The 20,926-nt window shown below is 35.2% G+C and overlaps 6 protein-coding genes across 6 annotated transcripts; all 6 read right to left on the bottom strand.

Annotated features, from left to right (window-relative positions):
• Positions 3,284-4,829, bottom strand: LOC104781922 (protein HAIKU1-like). The gene has a single exon (XM_010506721.2). The coding sequence runs from the start codon at positions 4,827-4,829 to the stop codon at positions 3,639-3,641; it is 1,191 nt and encodes a 396-aa protein (XP_010505023.1). The 3' UTR covers positions 3,284-3,638.
• Positions 6,431-7,087, bottom strand: LOC104781921. The gene has a single exon (XM_010506720.1). It carries the CDS (start codon positions 6,866-6,868, stop codon positions 6,548-6,550), a length of 321 nt encoding a protein of 106 aa, XP_010505022.1. The 5' UTR covers positions 6,869-7,087; the 3' UTR covers positions 6,431-6,547.
• LOC104784189 (transcription factor MYC2-like) lies at positions 8,669-9,963 on the bottom strand. Its single transcript, XM_010509248.2, has one exon. It carries the CDS (start codon positions 9,940-9,942, stop codon positions 8,695-8,697), a length of 1,248 nt encoding a protein of 415 aa, XP_010507550.1. The 5' UTR covers positions 9,943-9,963; the 3' UTR covers positions 8,669-8,694.
• LOC104781920 (ADP-ribosylation factor GTPase-activating protein AGD10) lies at positions 13,008-15,152 on the bottom strand. Its single transcript, XM_010506719.2, has 7 exons — positions 14,975-15,152; positions 14,777-14,895; positions 14,149-14,569; positions 13,795-14,061; positions 13,568-13,693; positions 13,366-13,467; positions 13,008-13,256 (listed from the first exon to the last, which is right to left on the bottom strand). Exons 1-7 carry the CDS (start codon positions 15,044-15,046, stop codon positions 13,182-13,184), a joined length of 1,182 nt encoding a protein of 393 aa, XP_010505021.1. The 5' UTR covers positions 15,047-15,152; the 3' UTR covers positions 13,008-13,181.
• On the bottom strand, positions 16,780-17,596 carry LOC104781919. Its single transcript, XM_010506718.2, has one exon. The coding sequence runs from the start codon at positions 17,551-17,553 to the stop codon at positions 16,921-16,923; it is 633 nt and encodes a 210-aa protein (XP_010505020.1). The 5' UTR covers positions 17,554-17,596; the 3' UTR covers positions 16,780-16,920.
• On the bottom strand, positions 18,091-20,926 carry LOC104781918 (novel plant SNARE 11-like). Its single transcript, XM_010506717.1, has 10 exons — positions 20,490-20,926; positions 20,284-20,376; positions 20,063-20,156; positions 19,926-19,963; positions 19,728-19,822; positions 19,521-19,600; positions 19,287-19,343; positions 19,080-19,172; positions 18,903-18,977; positions 18,091-18,582 (listed from the first exon to the last, which is right to left on the bottom strand). The coding sequence occupies exons 1-10, from the start codon at positions 20,564-20,566 to the stop codon at positions 18,493-18,495; spliced, it is 792 nt and encodes a 263-aa protein (XP_010505019.1). The 5' UTR covers positions 20,567-20,926; the 3' UTR covers positions 18,091-18,492.

The following is a 20,926-nucleotide window of genomic DNA, read 5'->3' as shown; positions in this document are numbered from 1 at the left end:
TTGTTAAAGATGCGGTTGAGAAGGTTAGTCATATATATATATATATATATAGTAGTATCAGTATACTAGTAGAAGTAGGTTTGTAAGAAGCAATATATCAGTTAACTTAACAATAATATATATACCATGATCAGTCAGCTCTACGGATCTTCATCTTCCTCCTTAACCGTACTAAGTCCCCATATTATTTTAATTCATCCGATGATACTTCTTCTCTTCTCTTGTTAAACATTTCTTTAATTTATTATCTTCATGGTATTTTCTGCGTGCCTTTACATACGTTTTATGACTTGAAACTATATTATATTTGAATTCCTTCATGCTTCAAACAATTTGAGGATGAATTACTTACCATCTTTCTTTGGAATATGGAATATATATTTACTTATTAATGAATTAATTGATATTTTATAGATTTCTTCTCATTTAATTTCCAACGTACTCTTCTCGACCATGCATGCATGATGGCTTGGCTTGGACAGAGTTTAACCTCCCAGATCCTTCAAACAAACGAATTAAATGTTATTTTCAGACGACTCGCTACTTCGACAGAGTTTCACAAGGCGGAAGAGGTAAAAGCAAAAACCACAATCATAATATTAATAGTCTCATCCTCATCAACCGGATATATCCCATGCATATGCGCGGTTTAATTTTAAGAAGTAGACAAAGAATCTAATCACTTGTGGAGTCAGCTGGTTGAGTTAAACTGGCGTATGCCTATAGTCCTAACATCGAGGAGGACATGAACGAGTGGTTTAACTTCATGGACACGCTAAATTTACTAATTTGATGACTTTACTTTGGTATAAATAATTAAAATTGTATGTATGTCGTCAAAGCAAGTACTCATGATCAGTGTTGTCTCAGCAATCTGTTTTCTTGAATCAAAAAAAGAAAAGAAAAAAAAGAATACTTTTTGAAATAGATAAGATAGGACTTTGACGAGAGCTCTATATATGCTCTTTAATTATCCAGAGTATCATATGCATGCCATACATATATCCTATATATATTTTAATACTTGTACATGCACAAAAAAGTTTTTAGCATTTTAAATTCAACAAGTAAAAACATATAAATATATAACAACCAATGTTAAAATTCAAAAGATTATATATCTTAGCTAAGCATTTATATATATATATATATATATATATATATAAGTAGGAAAAATCGCAATCTGTATCATTAATTTGCCGCAAAGATTATAACCAAATGGATGTCAAATTCGTTAATTAGCATATTCAAGATTTGTTGTTCTATCTATTACACCGATTGGTGTACGTATAACTTCTTTTTTTCTTTTTGCTGCAACACACACGCACGCACCAAAGAAGAAGAATATTGCGCAAAAAGCATCTCTTCTGTTTTCCTTTTGTTGGCTTTCCACTTTTACCGTAGGTACGTGTTTCGTTGCTTCTTCTTCGGTTCTAATTTCTCCATATATACTTGTCTTTCGGTTAAATTGTTGTTAGTGATAATTGTAAAATGAACCCCTTAATCCATATTGGGCTCTGTACTTAGATCGATTCCCTATATAATAAAACAGAAGTAAGGTTATAGATTAAGTTTTATATTATTTATATAATCTGGATTTATTGTTTCTAAATATATTAAAGAAAATATTATAAATAATCATTTGATATCATCTAACTTACCATATTAATTTTCTTTATTAAATTATTCATTAAATAAAATTCTTTGATATCTAACTTAACATATTAATTTGTTAATTATTATTATATTTATCACCTCTCATTTTTATATATGAGTCTATTTTGTGAAACAAATAAATTATCATATTATTTATTATAATTAAAAAATAGTTTTATTTCCGGATATACCATAAGTTAATTTTTTAAAAACAAATATAAATGATTCAATCTACAAAATATTCAATTTTTATTAATATTATTCTTTAAAAATAATATCTATTGAATTAAAAAATTTACTGATCAAAATTTGAATATTTAAAATCAATTTCATACTTTTTGTTGAATTTTATAATTTTATATAATATAATAAACTTTAAATAATTTATTTTGAAATATTTTTAAAATATTGAAACTTGATATTAAAGTTAGAAACTATAAACACTCTAAATTGGTTTGTTATAGCAATGTCAATAATATGAAAGAATTTCAAAAAACCAAGTATATTAAAACAAAAAGTATAACAATTTATATTAAATTAATCATAATATAATAACTCGCTTTTTAAAAACCAAATTCATAAAATAAGTTTCTTTTTCAAGTCATCATATTTAGCATATGATTTTATTGCATAATATTTTATCCAAAAAAACTTTTAAAAAAATCACATTAGTTATATTTTATAAAAAATTACAATATAAATAAAATAAATTTTAATCCGTGCTCTAGTAAGGGTCTTAATCTAGTAGATAACGATAATGCTAAGCTGCTAAATACTCGAAACAATGTGTCAAATGTTTTCTTTTCAATTAATGGAATCGTACCCTTCTTCAATCACGAAATAAGTTTCCTTCAAATGTAGTAGACTCTGGACTATGTGATCTATACATACTTGCTTTCTTTAAAGATTGAATTAGTGCTTTATCCACTATTGTATATAGATTAACGTACGTGTGTGAGAAGAGGAGCTCAAAATAATACAATATATCAATCATAGTTGTGCTCTTTAAGTATGCGGTTGACAGGGTTGATTGTTTAGTAACTAGGCACAGGTAATTTAGGGTGAAAAGTCAATGGACTAGGGATCTTACATTGACTTTTCACTTACCTCAAATTTCTCCATATATACTTTTGATACACTTACCTCCGTAATCTTTGTACTCTGGATCAACATAAGAGTCCGGAAGCACGAACAGAACACCAGGAAGTCCTGATGAGTGTCTCAGAAAAAAAAGAAGCCAATTCCATCAATCACAATCACATCATCTGGATTCTAAAGAACCATACATACACATCCAGTGACTGACAAAAAAACTTAGTGTGTCTCAAAAGATTACCTTCAAGTTAGAATTGTTTCAGCATAAGTTACAAAAAAAAAAAAATGGTTATGATGAAGTTTCCATGTGATTAACGCTCTACGCTCTGAAGATACAAATTGTTTCAGCATAAGTTGCAAATTATCTCTGCAAAAAACTGGGTGATACCACCAATTTTTTTTGCATCTATGTTTATTATCCAAAAAATTCTCACTTGACAATGTTTCTATTGAAAAAACGAATTACTGTAATAATAAGCAAACTGATGCTTAGTAAAAGTAAAACTGATGCTTAGTAAAAGTAGAGAGATACTTAGCTTTGAAAACACCCAAAAATCATATAAACTGACTGAGTTCGTCTGTAGTCTGTGTACAAATTAAGCAAAGATAAAACTTATAATGTAACAAACAAAAACAAAGGTAATCACCATGTCCCAAGATTCCCAACTTTATGACCTATAAAATCCCACAGTAAAAAAAAAACCCCTATAAAAATCTTCATTGCTTCTAAAAGCTCTTTAGTAATTTACGCCTCTACTCTGCTGCGTCTATTCCACTATAGGCTCTGAAGTATAAAGCTTCTTTCATAGTACAGACTAACAACCTAGGGAGACTTGAATAAACATATTGTGAGTTACTTTAAAATTCAATGAATCGGAAGAAAGCATCTAATAATCACTCCATCTTGGACTTGAAACCGGAAAGAACCCGGATGGAGATAACGGGAACATGGCCCCTGGCGAAGGAGGAGGCAGAGCAGGACCTGGACCTGGAACTGAACCGGTTCCATGACTCCCAGGTTGAGGAATATGTGAAAATGAGAAGTTTGGGGTGAGTGGTTGAGGATACTGAACTCCTGGTGATAGTAACGGGTAAGGTGATCTCGGAGAGAACATATTCGGGTAACCAGTAGGTGATGGTAGAAGAAACTGGGATGTGGGTGAGTGTAGTGGCCCGAAACCATTATATCGGGGAGAAGGAAATCCACCATACATCTGGTTGAACCTGGGAGACGGTAGAGTTGGGGTGACAGGTACAGGAGCATTGAACCGAGGGGAAGGTAGATTACGAGGCACTGGGCTAGGAACTAAACCCGGTGGTGGTAGATACTGGTTAGGTTGAAGTGGCCCCTGCATATTCACTCGAGGTTGCGATCCAGGCATCATATGTGGCTGAGGTTGAGGTTGAGGTTGTGATTGAGGCTGTGCTGGCATATATGGCTGATGCTCATAGCCTTGGCTATATGGCCGCTGCTCATGACTTGGGACATAAGGCTGCTGCTCATGACCTGGGATGTATGGCCGCTGCTCATGACCTGGCTGCATTTGGTTACCACTAGGTCCTGGATTCCCAAGTGAGCTTTGAAGATAACGCATATACTCAGAGACAGGAGACTCAGCTGTATTAGACCAAAACTGGTCCCCGTGACCGTGACCCATCATCATTGATTGTTGTGTGCCTTGAGGGAAAGGTGGCTGGGGTGGAGGCGGTCTAGAAAACTGCGGATGAGATTGTGGAGGAACCATGGTAGGGAGAGGAACCGCAGGCCGGTTGATCTGCGTTAAAGGAGCTGGTCTAATCCGATGCAACCGAGTATTCTGAGGCTTTGGTGGGTTGTTGTTCTGAGGAGGGCGAGGAATGCTTTCGCGTGCTGGAGAACCCGTTAGCTGCTGAACGATACTTCTAAAGTCGTTTTTGCTTATGTTATAAACCTGAGGCTGGTGGTTTTGAGGCCTCCCAGTGGTGGTGGCGTTGTTGTGAACATTTGAAGCAAAACTCGATTGATGCAGAGGACTCTTTCTGATACTCTTCCCAGTTTTATTCACACCCAAATGATCATTTGGCCTTGGCCTATCCATCTCCACAAAAAAAAAATTCCACACTCTAAAACTCCAATACTATATATACTACTATCTCAATTCCAATCCTGAAAGTTATAACTAATCACTACCCAACTAATGAGTCCAGAACCCAAGTCTTGAGCTAACTATATTCTCCCCTGAACCCACATAAAACCCACGATACTAAGACCAAAAAACTCGATCAAACAGTATAATACTCCAAGAATTACAATTCTGACACTCTCTAACCCAATTCTATTGTGTATATCCTCCCACCAAGACCAGCCCAAAAGAAAAAGGAAGAGATTAAGATGAGAGAGCAAAAGTAGAGGTCTTTCACCTGAGACTCTGGATCCGAGCTTTACCCAGAAGGAGCCCAGAGACTAAATTTCAATCAGATCGCTAAAAATACACGATACACAGAAGAGAATCAGAATCGAAGTGAACCCTAGTTTCTGTTGTTCTTCTGTCAACGATGAAATGAGACGAAACTAAAGATTTTTTTTTTTTTTTTTCTTATTTATTTATTTTAATTTATAAATCGTGTTTTGCCAGACTGGAGAGATATGTAGCTGACGTATTCGTATCATCACACTCATCTCCAGCATATATATTACATCTTCCCCAAAAGTATTTTTCTATGTTTGTCATAGAGGAAAAATGGGAGGAATTAGCAAAATATCTATGTGCCTACTCTTCTTTTCTCAAAAGGTTTATATATCTATCTATATTTGTGATAAGTTTTCCAATTCAAAAAAAAGAAATATATTGAGGAAACTATTTTTTTTCTTTCCTAATTATCCTACTTTTTTATTTCAAAATTTAGACCTAGTAAAATTACACCTAATATTTACATAGTTTTTCTCCAAAAATATATATATATATATATATATATATATGTGAAAAAGAAACCGTTTTATATCACTCTTTGTTTGGTGATGAAAAAACATTTTCTTTGTTTGGTATTGATTGCATATTTTATAACTCCCGTTATTTATTTTTTTTCCTGAACAAAGTAAAACACACAGAAATTTTGTAATGACATGTTAGAAATAAAAACGAATGGGGTGAGAGAGGCTCGAACTCTCGACCTCAGGATCACTCAGTAGCTATGAGACCTACGCGCTAGCCAACTGCGCCACCACCCCATTTGCTCTTAAACCCATTTTAAATGCTTATATCTTCAGCTTTTATTCTGTTAGCTATTAATTTCTCTTGTTCGAACTTTGAAACCCTATGGTTAGCTTCTCTAAAACGTCTATATACTTTAGTGCATATGGTTGAGAACAAATACGTTTCAAGCGGCATCCGTGAACATCTCATGATATATATCGTATGAAGAACGGAGAAAGGCAACGCAAGTATAGGGAGATGAAGCAGAGCTTTAATCGGTTAAAAAGGAATCCTTTTAAAATAATATTTCATCAGCTCTGCGGATTCAAAGGATCTTGTAAGGATTAAACATCAAAGGGACAAACTCTATCCGAAGAAGGCGAATCGTTTGTTCCTTCCTCTCATGAACGAGTAGACACTTCAAGTTTGTTACTATAGACTCTTTATCAGGAAAATGAATTTATATATATGAAATTTAACAAATTTTGTCATGTTGGATCCAGAAAACTCGTAAACTTATTGAGATCTTACAATGCACAGGTTATCCTTATGATCTGAAAACAACAGAACAAGTTAACAACAACATGGACATTAGAAAAGGGGAACCTAGTAAAGGATCTTTCTTATTCCTTTATCGTATCTTCAATTCTTAGCTGATCTTTTTGTTTCTTTAGATCTTCAAAGCTCCAATCCCTTCTGATCCCACTGCTTCTGACCAGCTTGGGCTCGTCCAGATCCCCATAGACCACCATCTCCGCACTGTAAAGCCTGCGATGACCCTTATTGACCCGTCTCAGTACGGGCAACGATGATCTGTTCCTTCTCATCTTTTCATACTTTGACGTTGCGAAACTTTCATTCAAGTTTGAATCTTTACGGCTTCCTATGTCTCTGTCCGAGTCTGTTCTTTGGAGGATGTGGCAAGCGAGGCAGTTGAGGCTCATAGTTTCTTTTCTTACGGAAATGAAATCGACAATAATGAGAGATTTTTCAAAGGGGGGGAAAACTCTAACTGCAGGCTATCACAAAGAGAGCTCAAATCCCAAATGACAACCTTTTGGAGATGTTCCTTTTAGGGTTTAGGTTGTTTGATTGACAAGAAAAGTATGCGGCCAAATTGAAAAACCTTTATGAATGGGTTTTGATTGTTTTGTTGTTGAGCAATTAGGGGGTAAAAAGGTGATACTAACTCTTTTTATGCAAATGAAGAAAGAGAGATAAAAAGATCTGTGAGCTTTTTGGGTCAGGGTTGGCAGTTTGCATATTTTTAGTGTTTGATCGTTCGGTGGATAAGAAAAGAGTTTTTTTTATAGTATACGCTTTGTAAAGGTTTCTATTTTAAGTCTACTATTTTGAGGGACGGGTTAAAATTCAAGATTACACTTCCAGGCTACCGAAGGAAAAAAAAAGAGCGATTCAAATGCAATTATTCTAAGTACAGAATTCAACCTCTTTGTGTTTTGACTTGAATTATCCCTCTCATTCTTTGGTTTTGGCTGTTTGTTTCTAAATGGTAGACCCATATATACTTACAAAGCATGGATGACGACGCATATAAAATATGATTATGATATATGCTTGTTTTAGATATTTCTAATTAAATTATTTGTTTGATTCAAATATCTTTTGGACATACTCAAGTTCCTTGCAGACACGTGATCAAGTTCCCATACCTAGCATTGTTCATTCACATTTGTACTATGAAGCCAAAAAACATATAAATGGATGGTCCTATGGTTAGAACTTAGAAGTATCTTATATGATATGTTGTGACGACTTATATCTTTTATAATGATGAGTTATTCGTCAAAATTATAATATGAAAGGACGGGGATGAAAAAAGTGTGCGTGCAAAGAATTTATCAGTTTTTGGGAAGGGGAAGTAGATTCCCTGTGGCAAAAGTTTAGCTTGCGAGGGGAAGGGCCATCCCTCGACACATCATGTGAACCGGTGAAGCTCTTCAATGATTTCGGGTCCTCATTTTTATAACAGCATCTATCTACCCAGCAAAAAAGATCTTTAATGATAAAAAAAATAAAAAAATAAAAAAATAAAAAATTATGATATAATTTAGTTGTATTATTATTGTTATTATTTGATTTTTTAAAAAAATTGCTTTCGAGTTTCTTAAAATAAGAAACCCATTTCACTCTTTCTCATCCTTTTCTACTATTTTTTATTTTTAAAAATTATAAGATAAAAGATACCTAAAGATGACAAAAAAAAAAATATATATACATCCAACTCCAAGGTTCACTAATATATAGATAGTCTAAGAAATGGTAAAAATATATATATATATATATATATGATTTCAAAATAGAATAAATAATGTTAATAAAAAAATTGGTCCTGCCAATATTACTATAAAATATTAAACGATAAATTTTGTTATGCTTTTTTTTTTAAATTGAGTATATATCATATGAGGACTTAAATTCTTTTTTAGCTAGGCCCCGGCGCCTGCTATTTTTTTCCAGGAAAGCATCGTACACCGACAACACAAATAGTGACAAAAGCCAATTGGGGGAAAAGATTGAGCCGCTCGGAAGATCCAAATCATTATCACAGTGTTAAACATTCCTGCTTATTTTTAAATTGGTAATTAACTGAGTTAAAAAGAGAAAAAAAAATATAGTAATCTTCATTTTATTAGTCACTTAGTTTTAAAATATAAACTTAAATAAATAAAAAAGCCCAATAAACTCACTTACATGCATCCTCGTAATTTCTCAAAGAGCCCTCCGAACCCTGGCCTAGATAAAAACCCTAATTTATCTTGGATATCAACATGGTCCGGAGCTGCTCTTGTGTATAGATTCTGAAATCCATCTTCACCGTAGCTTGTTGAACCATAAGATCCTCGACCACCACAATACTTGCATGGTCCACCTCTAGCTCCAGATCCTTCAACGCTTTCATGAATCTTGCCTCTGGATGATTCTGCTTGCTTGATTTGACCTTGATCTTGGCATAACATTCAATTATCTTCACTTCGATCTCCATCCCCTCCGTCTCCTTGGATGATGCAACTTTTCGTTTCACTTCCTCGAGCTGGATCTGGATCTCATTTCTCTCATATACAGCTTTTTCTACTTTGGACTTCAGCTCTTTGATGTAAGCGATCGTGTCGCTAAGCAACGACCCTTTGTCCATCTTGGACACATTGGGAACCACACCACGTAACGCGTAGAACCGCTGGTTCAGTTGTTTACGTCTCTGCCGCTCAGCCTCGACGTGGTTTCGCGGCCCTTCCCTGCCTTTCGACGATTTTTTCCCTCGTTTCTTTAAAAGTTTCTCTGACACCTCGCTAGAGAAACTCTTGTTGGTGGGACTTGAACAACCACTCTCCAGCTTTCTTGACTTAGACAAAACCATGGAGCTTGAGCTTGGAGCTACGTTAACCCGGTCACGGCTCAGGCTGTGATGAAAAGTGTTTGAGTTGAAAAGGATTGGGACTTTGTTAATCAGATCTGAGCTCTGTGGGATCAGCTCCGTCGAACCAAGTTCCACGACTCCGTTAGCCAACGGGATACATGCGATGGTCTGCGTTCCGAAATCTCCTCCCGCCTTAGCTCGCTCAATGTCTGACATGCGTATCTGATCCAACCCGGAAACCCAAACCGGGGTAGACGTGGAGAACGCATGACCCACCAATCCGGATCCTCTTGAAAAGCTCCATGACATTGATTTCAAGAAGAACCACTCTATGTCCTTCACTATCATGTCGTTGTCTTCATGGTTTAGCTCACATGTCACTTTCTCAGCCGGAGACGACATCGTTTTCCTCTTATCTTCTTGGCCTTTGTAAACACCATCTCCCCACACGAGTACGGTGTCGTCGAAGTTATCTAACAAAGGCTGCCAGTAAATGGCGTAGGTCCAGCCCTTGTGAGTCCCATCCAACACCGCTTGTAATCGCTTCTGGACAGTCTCTACCGGCCACATCTTCGAGTTGTCCGAGAAACTCATGAAACCCTCCATGGTTGAGTCTTCGGCGTTATTATACTGAGTCATCGTTTTAAAAGAAAGAGAGAGTGTTTCGACTGGGAAAACCGGAAGGATCGGAATCTGAGGTGAGGTTATATTGTTAATTATGTATATGTGTGCTTCATTATTGAAAGGGACTGTGCTAAATTTCATGATTCTAGATAATGTTGCGTGAGGTGGTGGTTAGTTTGGTCACTGTTAGGAGAGTAGTCAATTGTTAATATGTATTGATTTGAGTTCAGTTAAATGATCATAAGTATGATTATAAATGTATATATGAAGTCCCTGAAGTATGGAAGGATTTGTTTGTTAATAATCAAATTATATATATGGATAATTTTTGGTCGTGCCATACTTAAAAGTTAGTCAACGAAAAGAAGCTTAGTTAGTCTCCGCTTGGTAAATAGTTTTGAACGTTGCACTTGCTGTCATGTTTCCATTCGACCAGGAGATGAAATTTGGATAAACGCACTACATAAAGACATTGCATGCAAGATAACCTAAGCAAATAAAACTGTCACATTATTGTAAACTCTTGCAAAATGAAACCAAATTAGAACAGAAGAAACTGTTATAATCTTCGCCGTGTTTCCAAAATATTATAATTCGTTTTAAATAATACTATTATTTTACCAAATGTCACATTATTTTATATAATTTACATAATTTATCTTAGTTAACCGTTCAATTAAATGTGATCTCCTCCGATTCAAAAACAAAAAAAGGTGATCTCCTCGAAATTATAGATACCGAACAGCCCTAATATATACGATAGAAAAATGTGTTCGAATACATCCCAAAGCCAGTTTTATTTCAATTATTTAGAATCAAAATCAATAAGGGAATTTCCGGACCCCTCAAAAAAATATTTTTTTTTTGAAATTCATTAAATTAGGAAAAATACTGTTGATAGTCCAATTTTTGGTAGCTACCGTCTCAATTATTTTCAAACACTCTCTAACCACAAAATTTAGAGGCATGATAGTGACAACTGCTAAGCTGTGATCACTACTGACTACTCCATTATTTTGTTAACTTATTACAGTTTCTTTGTCAGCGATTCAAATACACCATGAAAATAAACAGCACGTGATAATATTCTACTCCAACCAATGAATATATAGAGCACATTCTCAACGTGGGGAGCTTTTGCCTTTTGGCGTATATACCCACTCTTCGACGACCGGCAACAACTAGACTATAAAGAGGAGAAACATGGAACTTATTATAGAAGACACTTCAATCTATATAGCATCATATTTGAATATGAAATACGTAGTAGTCGACGCTAGTGTAAGAGTACAACTAATTCTTACGGTACAACTGTTTTCCTCTTTCTAGAAACATCAATGCTGTCCTATAGTAGTAATTAATATATTGTTTATTTATAAACCTATAGACAAAATTAAAATGCAAATGGATGGTATTTGTCACCAAAAAGCTGATAGAGAGTGAGTGTGTGTTTTTGGCATATGATGGATCATGTAAAATAGTGGTGGTGGAGCGGAATATAGCAGAAACGGCTCTAAAGGATACTATTCGAGCGTGCATCAGCTGTTCTTCCTTTGTTCGGCTGAGACTACTTCTTCCCTAATATATATTATGGACTGAATTGAATTCAGACACGTTAAAAAAAGATCACTTCTATATGTTTTTTTGACCCAAACTAAATCTGTGTCTTGTCTAGTACTAAATAATTAGAGCTAAAAGATCATTAACTTTATTTAAATATAATAAAAAAATAATAATCAATAACATGTTTGTTTGTTTGTTTAACCATGTTATTTGTTTAAAAGTTTAAAACATGCCCATAACCTTCTAGGATGCGTTTATAATCTTATTCCGTTGTAACATGAGGTTTTTTTTTGTCAACGTTGTAACATGAGGTTATTAACCTAACGAAATGATTAAAGTTATATACACCTAATTAACTAATGAGATTTACTATGAACATCCAAATACTATGAAAAAGGTTCTATAATCATTTTCAATATTTATCTAACTTCAAAAAGAATTCAGTTTTTTATAAGATATTTTTCACCTTTTTAATTATATACTAGATTACTAGTACATAAGTATACAGATTTTTTTTTTTGGTTTATTGTTTACTATGATTTTAGAAATAAAACCAAAATAAAGAGCTTTTTTTTGGTTTACCAAAAAAATAGAGTTTTTTGTATATTAACATTTAGAAGGACAAAATGGTGCAGTGAAAGCTGATTCTTTTCTAATTAACATGATTTATTTGATTTTACCATTTTGCATATTATGATCTAATGAGGCTACCAGCTCATGCATTTTGAAATCCGTCATATTATTTTTTCTTATTTTTGTCACGCTCGCATTTCATGAGGTGCACGTGAGAAACCAAGTTGGTTCTGCCAGACTCAACGATATTTATAAAAGCAGTTTCTGAAAATTCTTATAACCAGCCAAAAAAGTATTGATGGTCCAGTTTTGGTTATCTGAATAACAACTGTTTCCAGACACACGTTTCCAGACACACTCTTCTTCACCCACACAAATGAATTTATAGGCATTAATTATAGTGACAACTGATAGACGTCGGACAAAATCTATGACCACTCATTTATTTTACTAACTTAATTATTACAATATTTTTTTGTCAGCATATATATAACTTGATGATAAATAGTACCTGATAATATTCTCCTTGACACATATACATAGCATAATTTTAACGTGGGAGATTTATAACTTAGCCCCCACTTCTTCGACCGACATCATCTAGTCTAAAATTTTCCCGACAAAGATTTATAATTAGAAACATGGAACTGTTTTTTTTAGCTTTATACAACTAAAAATGTAGTGCAACAATGTCAAAAATAGAAATAAAAGGACACTGCAACCTATCTTAAGTAGATGTTTGTTGGCCTTTTTATAGAAACATCAAAATAGAGTTATATATTTCTAAAAACTAAGTAGTTGACCATTACCTTTGCCCTCTGTGTTGGTCGTTGGTTAGGACGTTGGTTTTTTTTTTAATCTGTGATCTCCCTACCTGAATGGCTTTGTTGGTGATCTGTTTCTATATTTCTTTTGAGTTTTGGTGTAAAGTCGGATGCATCATAAACGTCGAAAAGCACTCCACATATTTTTATTTTGATGACAATTTTTACAAAACATAATCTCAATTATACAGAATATTGATAAACAAAAACATTGTTTCCCTAGTATAATGAATAGAATAATTGATTTGGAAATGGAAATTAGTGTATAAGAAAAAAAATGAATAGATTGATCTTTCAGACCCATAGGCTGCCGAGCTTCTTTTTTGTCTCCTCTGCCATGTTCTTCAATGATGATATGTCTTGTTGGGCCTAACATATCCATAAAACGACGGCGTCTTGATGATAACAAACAAAGGAAGTGTATGGTTCTTTTTTTTTTTTGCATATGAAAGAGCATGGTCAGTAAAAGAAATGATACCTGGAGAGAGAGGCGGTTGAGAAGATCACCGGCGGTGAGATCTAGAGGGAAATCTCCATCATCGTCACCAAAAAGATCAGCACTAGAGATTGCTGATGAACCCTGTTTTTAAATAGTGATGAGTGTTTCTTTAAAACCCAATAGAGAGACACATCAACTTAAGGCAAATAAATGAAGGTTAATTAATTATGAGGAAACGTACTGAGAACTTCTTTAATGTACTTTTGGCCTCAAGGTCAGCCGAGTTGTTGTCATTTCCAAAGTACTGAGCAGATGAGATTGATTTGGCGTTTGAGAATTTCTTCCTGGCCTCATCTGTTTCTTGAATCTGGTAGAGATGGTAGAGAAGGTGAGTACAAAAAAGTACCTACTCAAAGTCTTTAATCAAGAATAATGACGTAAGAGGGAAAAGGATGAGCTTATTATTACTTGCACTTTTGAGGAACTTCTGATGGGTTTCTTCTGAAAGCCGGCTCCGTTCATCTCCAACTCCTCCTCGAAGAAGCCTGTTGATTTTGGTGGAGCTACATGACTAACCACTTGAGGGCTCATGTAGTCTTCTCTGTTTTGAACGTTGTCCACATAATCAAAGCGAGAAGCAAACGATGACCTAGCTGATTTGGCTGAAACTGGGGAAGTCACTGTTGGTATGACAACAGATTCCTCTGGTTTTTGATCATAGAGAGTCTCGCTAGACTGCACGTACATTCTCAAAAAAAAAAAAAAAATTAGAATGAAACATCCCTCAACAAGTTGTATAAAGAGGAGAGAGCATTATTGAACCTTGGTAGTTAGCTTCCGGGCACCAAGTCCTCCAGTTTTGCCTGTCCTCTTGGCACCAAGAGGTTTCTTAACGCTGCGAGAAACTCTTGGTGAGACGGGAACAACTTCAGGATTATCTTGCTGCGTTATAGTACTACTCTCTTTAGGAGTTTCACCGGTTCTAATGCTGGAAAGCCCATTAGGCACTTGTGCTGAATCAGTAGGAGATGGAGGCAGATCCAAACCCTCCTCGGCCTTGCTTTTAGCAACTTCTTTAGCAAGAATCTGTTTATACAACTCAGCAGGTCTGGAAGTATACTTAGCCTCGGTTTTACCTCCTTGGCTCCATCCGTACTGCTTGAAAAAGACTTGTGCCCTGCAGTTTCCTCCATACACCATCATCTTCAACTGATCAGGGCTCCACGAGTCTAGATTTGTAGACCTAAACAAAGAGTGAATGAAGATCAACCGTCTCAACATTACACGATAATTTTATTCTATCCATGATGATAAATTAATTGTTCATATACATCTCTACTTAATTTGACCAAAAGCCTTTTATGAAAGTGGCTAATAGAAAATTCTCTAAACCCTAGATCACAACGAAATGTTGCATCTGAACAAAACATAAAAGCCATTCAAATGAAACCTGACGAAGCTGATGTGGACGCCAAGACTACGATGAACAGCTGAGCAATCGATGCAGAGAAAGATCCCGTAAGTAACTGAAGCCCATGTTGGGTTCTTCGCATTGCAATCAAAACAAATCTGCCAAAAACCACCAACATCATTACAAAAAAAGTCTCAGATCTGATCGTTGAACTTCCAAATCTTAATCGGATCTTACCTTATTGTCTGATTTCGCTTTGAGCTTCTTAAAAACAGAGATCTTATCATTCAGATTCTCGGACGACGCCATTGTAGGGAGAAAACAAAAAAATTTCTCCTGAAGATGTGACAATTTTTGGATCGAGGGGAGGTGAAAAAGAAAAAAAAAGAAAACAGAGAGAGATTAAAAAATTCGAAAAGAACGCAAGAGATCGAGGGGTTTATAAACGAGATTGCGTAAGATCCATCCAGCCGTAAGGTGAGAGAGGTTGGTACGTGAATTGACCATTTCAACCTTTTTTACTATCTCGCGCGTTTTGGTTTGTAACGGTAACGAGAGGTAGTTGGTTATCCCCCCAACCAACCAACTTTGCATTTTTTTTACCCCAACTATGAGAGGTTTATTACCCTTACTTCTATTGTTTGTCGTCATTATTTTACATATTTAAATGATTAATTTCATGTAATTAAGCAATCATAAAAATTGAATTATAAAAATCATAGAGATATATAAAAAAAAATCTGCTTTAAACAAAGAGAGTTATCTTCGTAAAATGATTACATTTATGAAAAAAACACAGTATAATTTTTCAAAGTCATGAGTTCAAAAATTAATTAAGATTTCTGAACTAGCGAGGATTTACAACTTTGGTTACTCTAAACTAATTTTCTTAAAGCTAACTCATAAGATCCTGATTATACCTCTATATATTAATCAAAATCAAAATTAGGATTTAGGAGCACCTCAACGCATGAGTTAGTAACATAAAATAAATAAAATTATGTTCAAGAGGCCAAGAAATTAAGATTGTATGGTTGAGACTTGAGACTAATGTACTCTATTGAAAATGCTTAAATTGGTATCTCTACTTACTTAAAATTATGATGAATTTAGTCCTTTTCTATATTCTTATTATTTATTCATTTATATTCTGAAAAGGAAGACAACCGACAATATATATGTAGGATGATTGGAATATAGTAATATACAGTATTATATAATTATATTGGGTGATTCATTTCAGAAGGCAAAAAGTAAGGTTTGAGGGATTTATCTTGACAAATCGAGGTGGAGATGGAAGCACAAGAGTGGTGAATGGTGATGGTGATGATGATGATGACAATGGAGAGAAGGTGCAACCGTGTGGGTATGTCTGTCGCCACTCTTTGTCGGTTCTGTTCTCTATCTCCTTAACACTTCTTCACGTTTCCCTATTACTCATCCTTTCTGCTTACAAGAATACAACAAAAATATATCTTTTAAAAATGGACAAAGGCTTCTTCGCTCACGTGTTTGGTAGGAGCTTCCATGCACATGTAACCATGTTACTTCTTCGGTTCTATTAGAATTGTACATATTTTAAAAAGCCATCAACCTTTCTTCTTCTCGATAATTGAGTTTTTGTACTTTGCAGTTTAATAAAACATCTATCAAGTAGTATGTGTTTTTTTTTTGTTATATATGTTTTTTCTTAACTCTGTGAAGAGATTTGTCTTGCTAGGATTCGGATATATAAATGTTTCGGAAAAGGATTATATTTGTTAGTTTTGTAATTGTAACAATTTGTTAAAATATATCATAAACGGAAAAGATATTAGGAAATTGCTCTCTCATAATTCGTTAATTTAGATTAATCAGGCTGAACCTTCATTACAAAGAGCATGATGCTAAAACAGTAGCCAGCAAAAACAATAAACTTGGGAATATGATTTTAAAAAGTCAATTCCTTCTAACCCTAGTTACGTAAATAATGATATATAACCTCAATTAATTAGTAGGAAACAATATTGTGAATTCTTTAGAAACCCATCGGTAAATGAAAATGACCTAAACATCAAGCATATCCATATTTTCATGTAACATCTAACATTTTCATGATGAAAAGATATACAAATCAACGTATACGTAAAAGAAAAAAAATTAAAAAAAAACACACATACTAAAAAAAGAAAGAACTTTAACAATTAGCCTCTGTACAAAGGAGATCGTTGTTGAAAAATAATCTTTGATTGCCTGAAAACATTAATCGGACTTGGAAAGTACCAACCACTCCCTTTGCTCGTCACCGGCGCCGGAGATAATAGCACCTCTCCGGCGTCGGATTTAGACTTCTTCATGACCGTGGTAGCAGCCTTCGTTTTCGTGTCTCCCTTCTTGTTTCCTATGAACAGTCTCCATAGCCAACGTCCACGACTAGGTTTGACATCCGACCCGGTTTCCGAATCCGGTTCCGGTTTAGCAGACCAGAAATACGGAACCGCGATCGATGTCGACCTCCGAAACGCCGGCTCGCATTCGATCAAGTTGGCAACGCGGCCGACCGTACCGATACCGGCGAACGGAACGTTACCGCATCCACCGGCGGAGGAGACGGAGGCGCGTGGAGCACACGAACAGGGGAGATCGTGGGCACAGTCAGGGCACAGAGATGAGAGGCGTTCGTGGAGGCAGTAAGGACAAACGCCGCCAACGCAGACGAAACCGCGTTCGGACAGGTCGTGTCTTGAGCATTTCTGCCAAACGCTGCCTCCTCCTCCTTCATCGAAGCACCACAACCGCTCTTGAGTTTTGTCGCGTTTTGATTCGCTTTCTCGCATTTTTCTGAATCTCTGTTGCTTGATGTGAAGGAGAGAGAGAGAGATAGAAAAAGGTTTTAACTTTTTTGTAATTTTGATTAGATAAAGCCACTAGTAAGCCCCACTCATCTTAAGTCTTAACCATAACCCTTGGTTAGTGTAACTAACTACAGCTTAACTCATCAGCTCCGGATTATATGCCATGATTCTCGATCCGTTGCGTTTTGTAGATTACTACTGACTCGGTATTACGTGGGAGGTAATTTAGTTAAAAAATTTATTTGTATGTAGATAAAAAGAACATTCAAAATTTTTATGTAATCTACACTGATAGAATTATATTTTATTTAACTCCTAATAATTTATAAATGAAAACTTTATCAATCTTAAATAATCAAACAAATGATTTGCTAGAGCTTACAGAATCATTATTTGTCCTTGTTTGTTACAACTTACAACCATTTTTTGAACTACTAAAAGACTATTCAATATCCCTATTTAGCTTTGCGAAAGAACCAGACACTTTCTGCGCAGAGCTAATAATAAGTAAGAGTCAAGTCATACTAATATCGAATATGATACAACTCAGTTACAACTTCCAACATAAATCAGTGAAACAGAGGAACAAGTTTTATTGCCAGGTCAACAGAGACGACGTTTTAAAAAAAATACTCGTACATAGTATGATATATAACACAAAGAGTCATCCTTTTACAAACGCATGAGCTAAAAAAAAAAGATGGTTTTCATTCAGGGATTTTAACGAAAGGGGAATTTGATTCCTTTGACTACTCAATGCGCAGCAGCCAAGAGCCATGTGAATAGAAACTGGTTAAGTACTCAGATGAGGCGTTTCATCTACTACAACATGGACTTAGGGTAGGGAGGACCAAGAAGTGTATGGGACAAAAAAATTTACCAGTATTTTGAATGGCGTGAAAGCGAGATATTTTTTTCCTTTCAGTAATGGATCCAGAGCAAACGTCTGTTCATCGCTGGTGGAGCTAAGCCCGGTATGTCGCGGATGTCTTTGTTGTTTGGGTTCACAATCTATACAAAAGAGAAGAAGAAGTTACGTGTATGATAACGTGAGCACAATACAAGTGTTTGGAAACAAATATAGTTCAGAGATCAAATAAACGACAAAGGAGACAATTTAAGCATTCCATAATTGAATAACCAGAGAAAGAAAAATTGTGGGTATATGTGCGTTTTATACGTTCTTCGATCGACATGGTTTCCAGAAAAGTCTAAAACCTTTACCTCATTATAACCATGAAAAAAATAATGATGAACAGAGATATCTATTCAGCTCAAACAAGTATCCGAATGTGTGTGCACATTTAAAAAAGAAAGGAGTTAAGAGGTACCTTGACGATAATGATTGCTATGACACCAATGACGATAAGGAAAAGAAATGCCATAATACATTTGTCAGTGGCAACCTGAGAGAGGAAGGGCAGAAAGTAAGTAAACGGGACAAGAAGGAGGTGGGGATAAACTAGGAATGATAAAAAAAAAGAAATAAGAAGATTTTCGAGACTAACCTGCCTACCAATTTCCTTGACAAGCTTGGAGGCTTTCTTTAGTGAGAAATGAATAGAATCAAGCTCATTGACAACTCTACTCATTTGGTCAGTCTGCAAAAGGATACGGTAAACTATCTTACATCTTAATTCTCAAATTTTTTTACACATAATGTTGGAAAAAAGAGATTCAGGTAGAAGCACAATAAGTGTGGGCTAACTACAAACCTGAGCCTTAAGAGCTGCTGAAGTATCTGTTCCAACATTTATAGTCTCTTGAACAATCTGTTGTCAAAGCCACAGAAAATGCAGTGAGATTTTTTGCTTTAGTGAAGATGGTAAAATGGACAAAAGTTATCAGATATTGGCACATCACAACAGCTTTATGAAACATTATTAGACTGAAATTTCTGGAGGCAATGATATATATATATATATTTTGAAAGAATCTGAAAAAAGGACCTTTTTCCCCCTCTCAATAGCTTGATCTGTGTCATCCATCATTGAGTTTCCTTTATCCATAAGCTCTTGATTGGACATGTCTGACAATGATTAAGTTTCCAGTAAATACTCTTGGTAGGTGTAATCAAAGATCTAAATAATGTGCAATAAATATATCTCGTAGTCATAGTTGGTTGGTTGCAAAATAACGAGATTTAAAAGGCTTACTTGAAGCAAGTAAGACATTCTCTTCCATGTGTTCTTCACCGGGTCCATCGAAAAGATCTACTCGCTTGTTATTGCTTGCTAGGTTAGATGAGTATCTGTACAACCCATCCTCATTAATATCATCAAATCACCATTATTAACACAAATAAAAATCAATGTACTTGTAGTCTTGTAGACATTATTATAAACATCACTCACTTCTTCTTAAGAGCAACATATGAATTCAGTTCCTTGACCTGTATAAGAAGAACACAAACATTAAACAGACCTCACCAAATGTCATATAAAAAAAAACAGGTGAAAAAGAAGAAGTGAATAATAATAATAATATATACCATAGATTGTCGTCGATCGTTAAGCATACGGTTAGTGTTGGCATCGTTTCCACTTTCAAGACTTTTAACTTCCTTATCAAAATCTTTAATAAGGCTGCAAAGACGAAGAAGAAGAAGGTATCGTCATCATCATCATCATCATCATCATCATCATCATCAGATGGAATTTATAACAAGATTCAATAAGAGAAGAAGAAGAAGAAGAAGATCAATGTAATAACCTTTTACAGTCACGCATTTTGTCAGTGAGTTCTTCGAGCTGCCTACTTTGCCTGCTAGAATCTTTGATCTTCTCCAGCTTCTGGAATCCATTTCTGGTGATAACAACAACCAAATATCAAAACAAAAATTATACATAAACACGAAAAAAATCCCCAAAAAAAACAAAAAGGAAGAAGAAGAATGAGGGGGTTGGGTTGATTCTCACGATAAAGCACGGAAAATGTCATTGATTTGTCCTTCGATCTCAGCCAGCTCTTCGCTAACCGCAGAGATTGGATCCATCTCTAAAAAAAATTCAAATGCCCTCTTTTATCAGATCTATGTCGACCCACGGAATCAACTCGCCGAGATTTAGATCCGTATGGATCTGGATAATTGAATCACTTAGTTCGTCGTGAGACCTCCAACAAACAAACAAACAAACAAAAAGAAATAGAAATCGCGATGTCAAGGTCACCGAACAACAAAACGCGCACAATCGTGATAACCAAACCCGTGTGGGAATTTTATTGTTTTCTTCAGATCTACGACACCAATGTGGATGTTTTCAAAATCGATAACGAAGAGAGACACAAAATCAAAAATCTCCGAGCACAAAGCTCTCTCTCCTTCCCCTACACGTAGTTTTTTTTTTTTTTTTTT

This window comes from Camelina sativa, chromosome 4 (assembly GCF_000633955.1).
Source record: "Camelina sativa cultivar DH55 chromosome 4, Cs, whole genome shotgun sequence".
NCBI classification, from domain to species: domain Eukaryota; kingdom Viridiplantae; phylum Streptophyta; class Magnoliopsida; order Brassicales; family Brassicaceae; genus Camelina; species Camelina sativa.
Note: the sequence above shows the minus strand (reverse complement) of the source record. Positions and strands in the feature narration are given on the sequence as shown.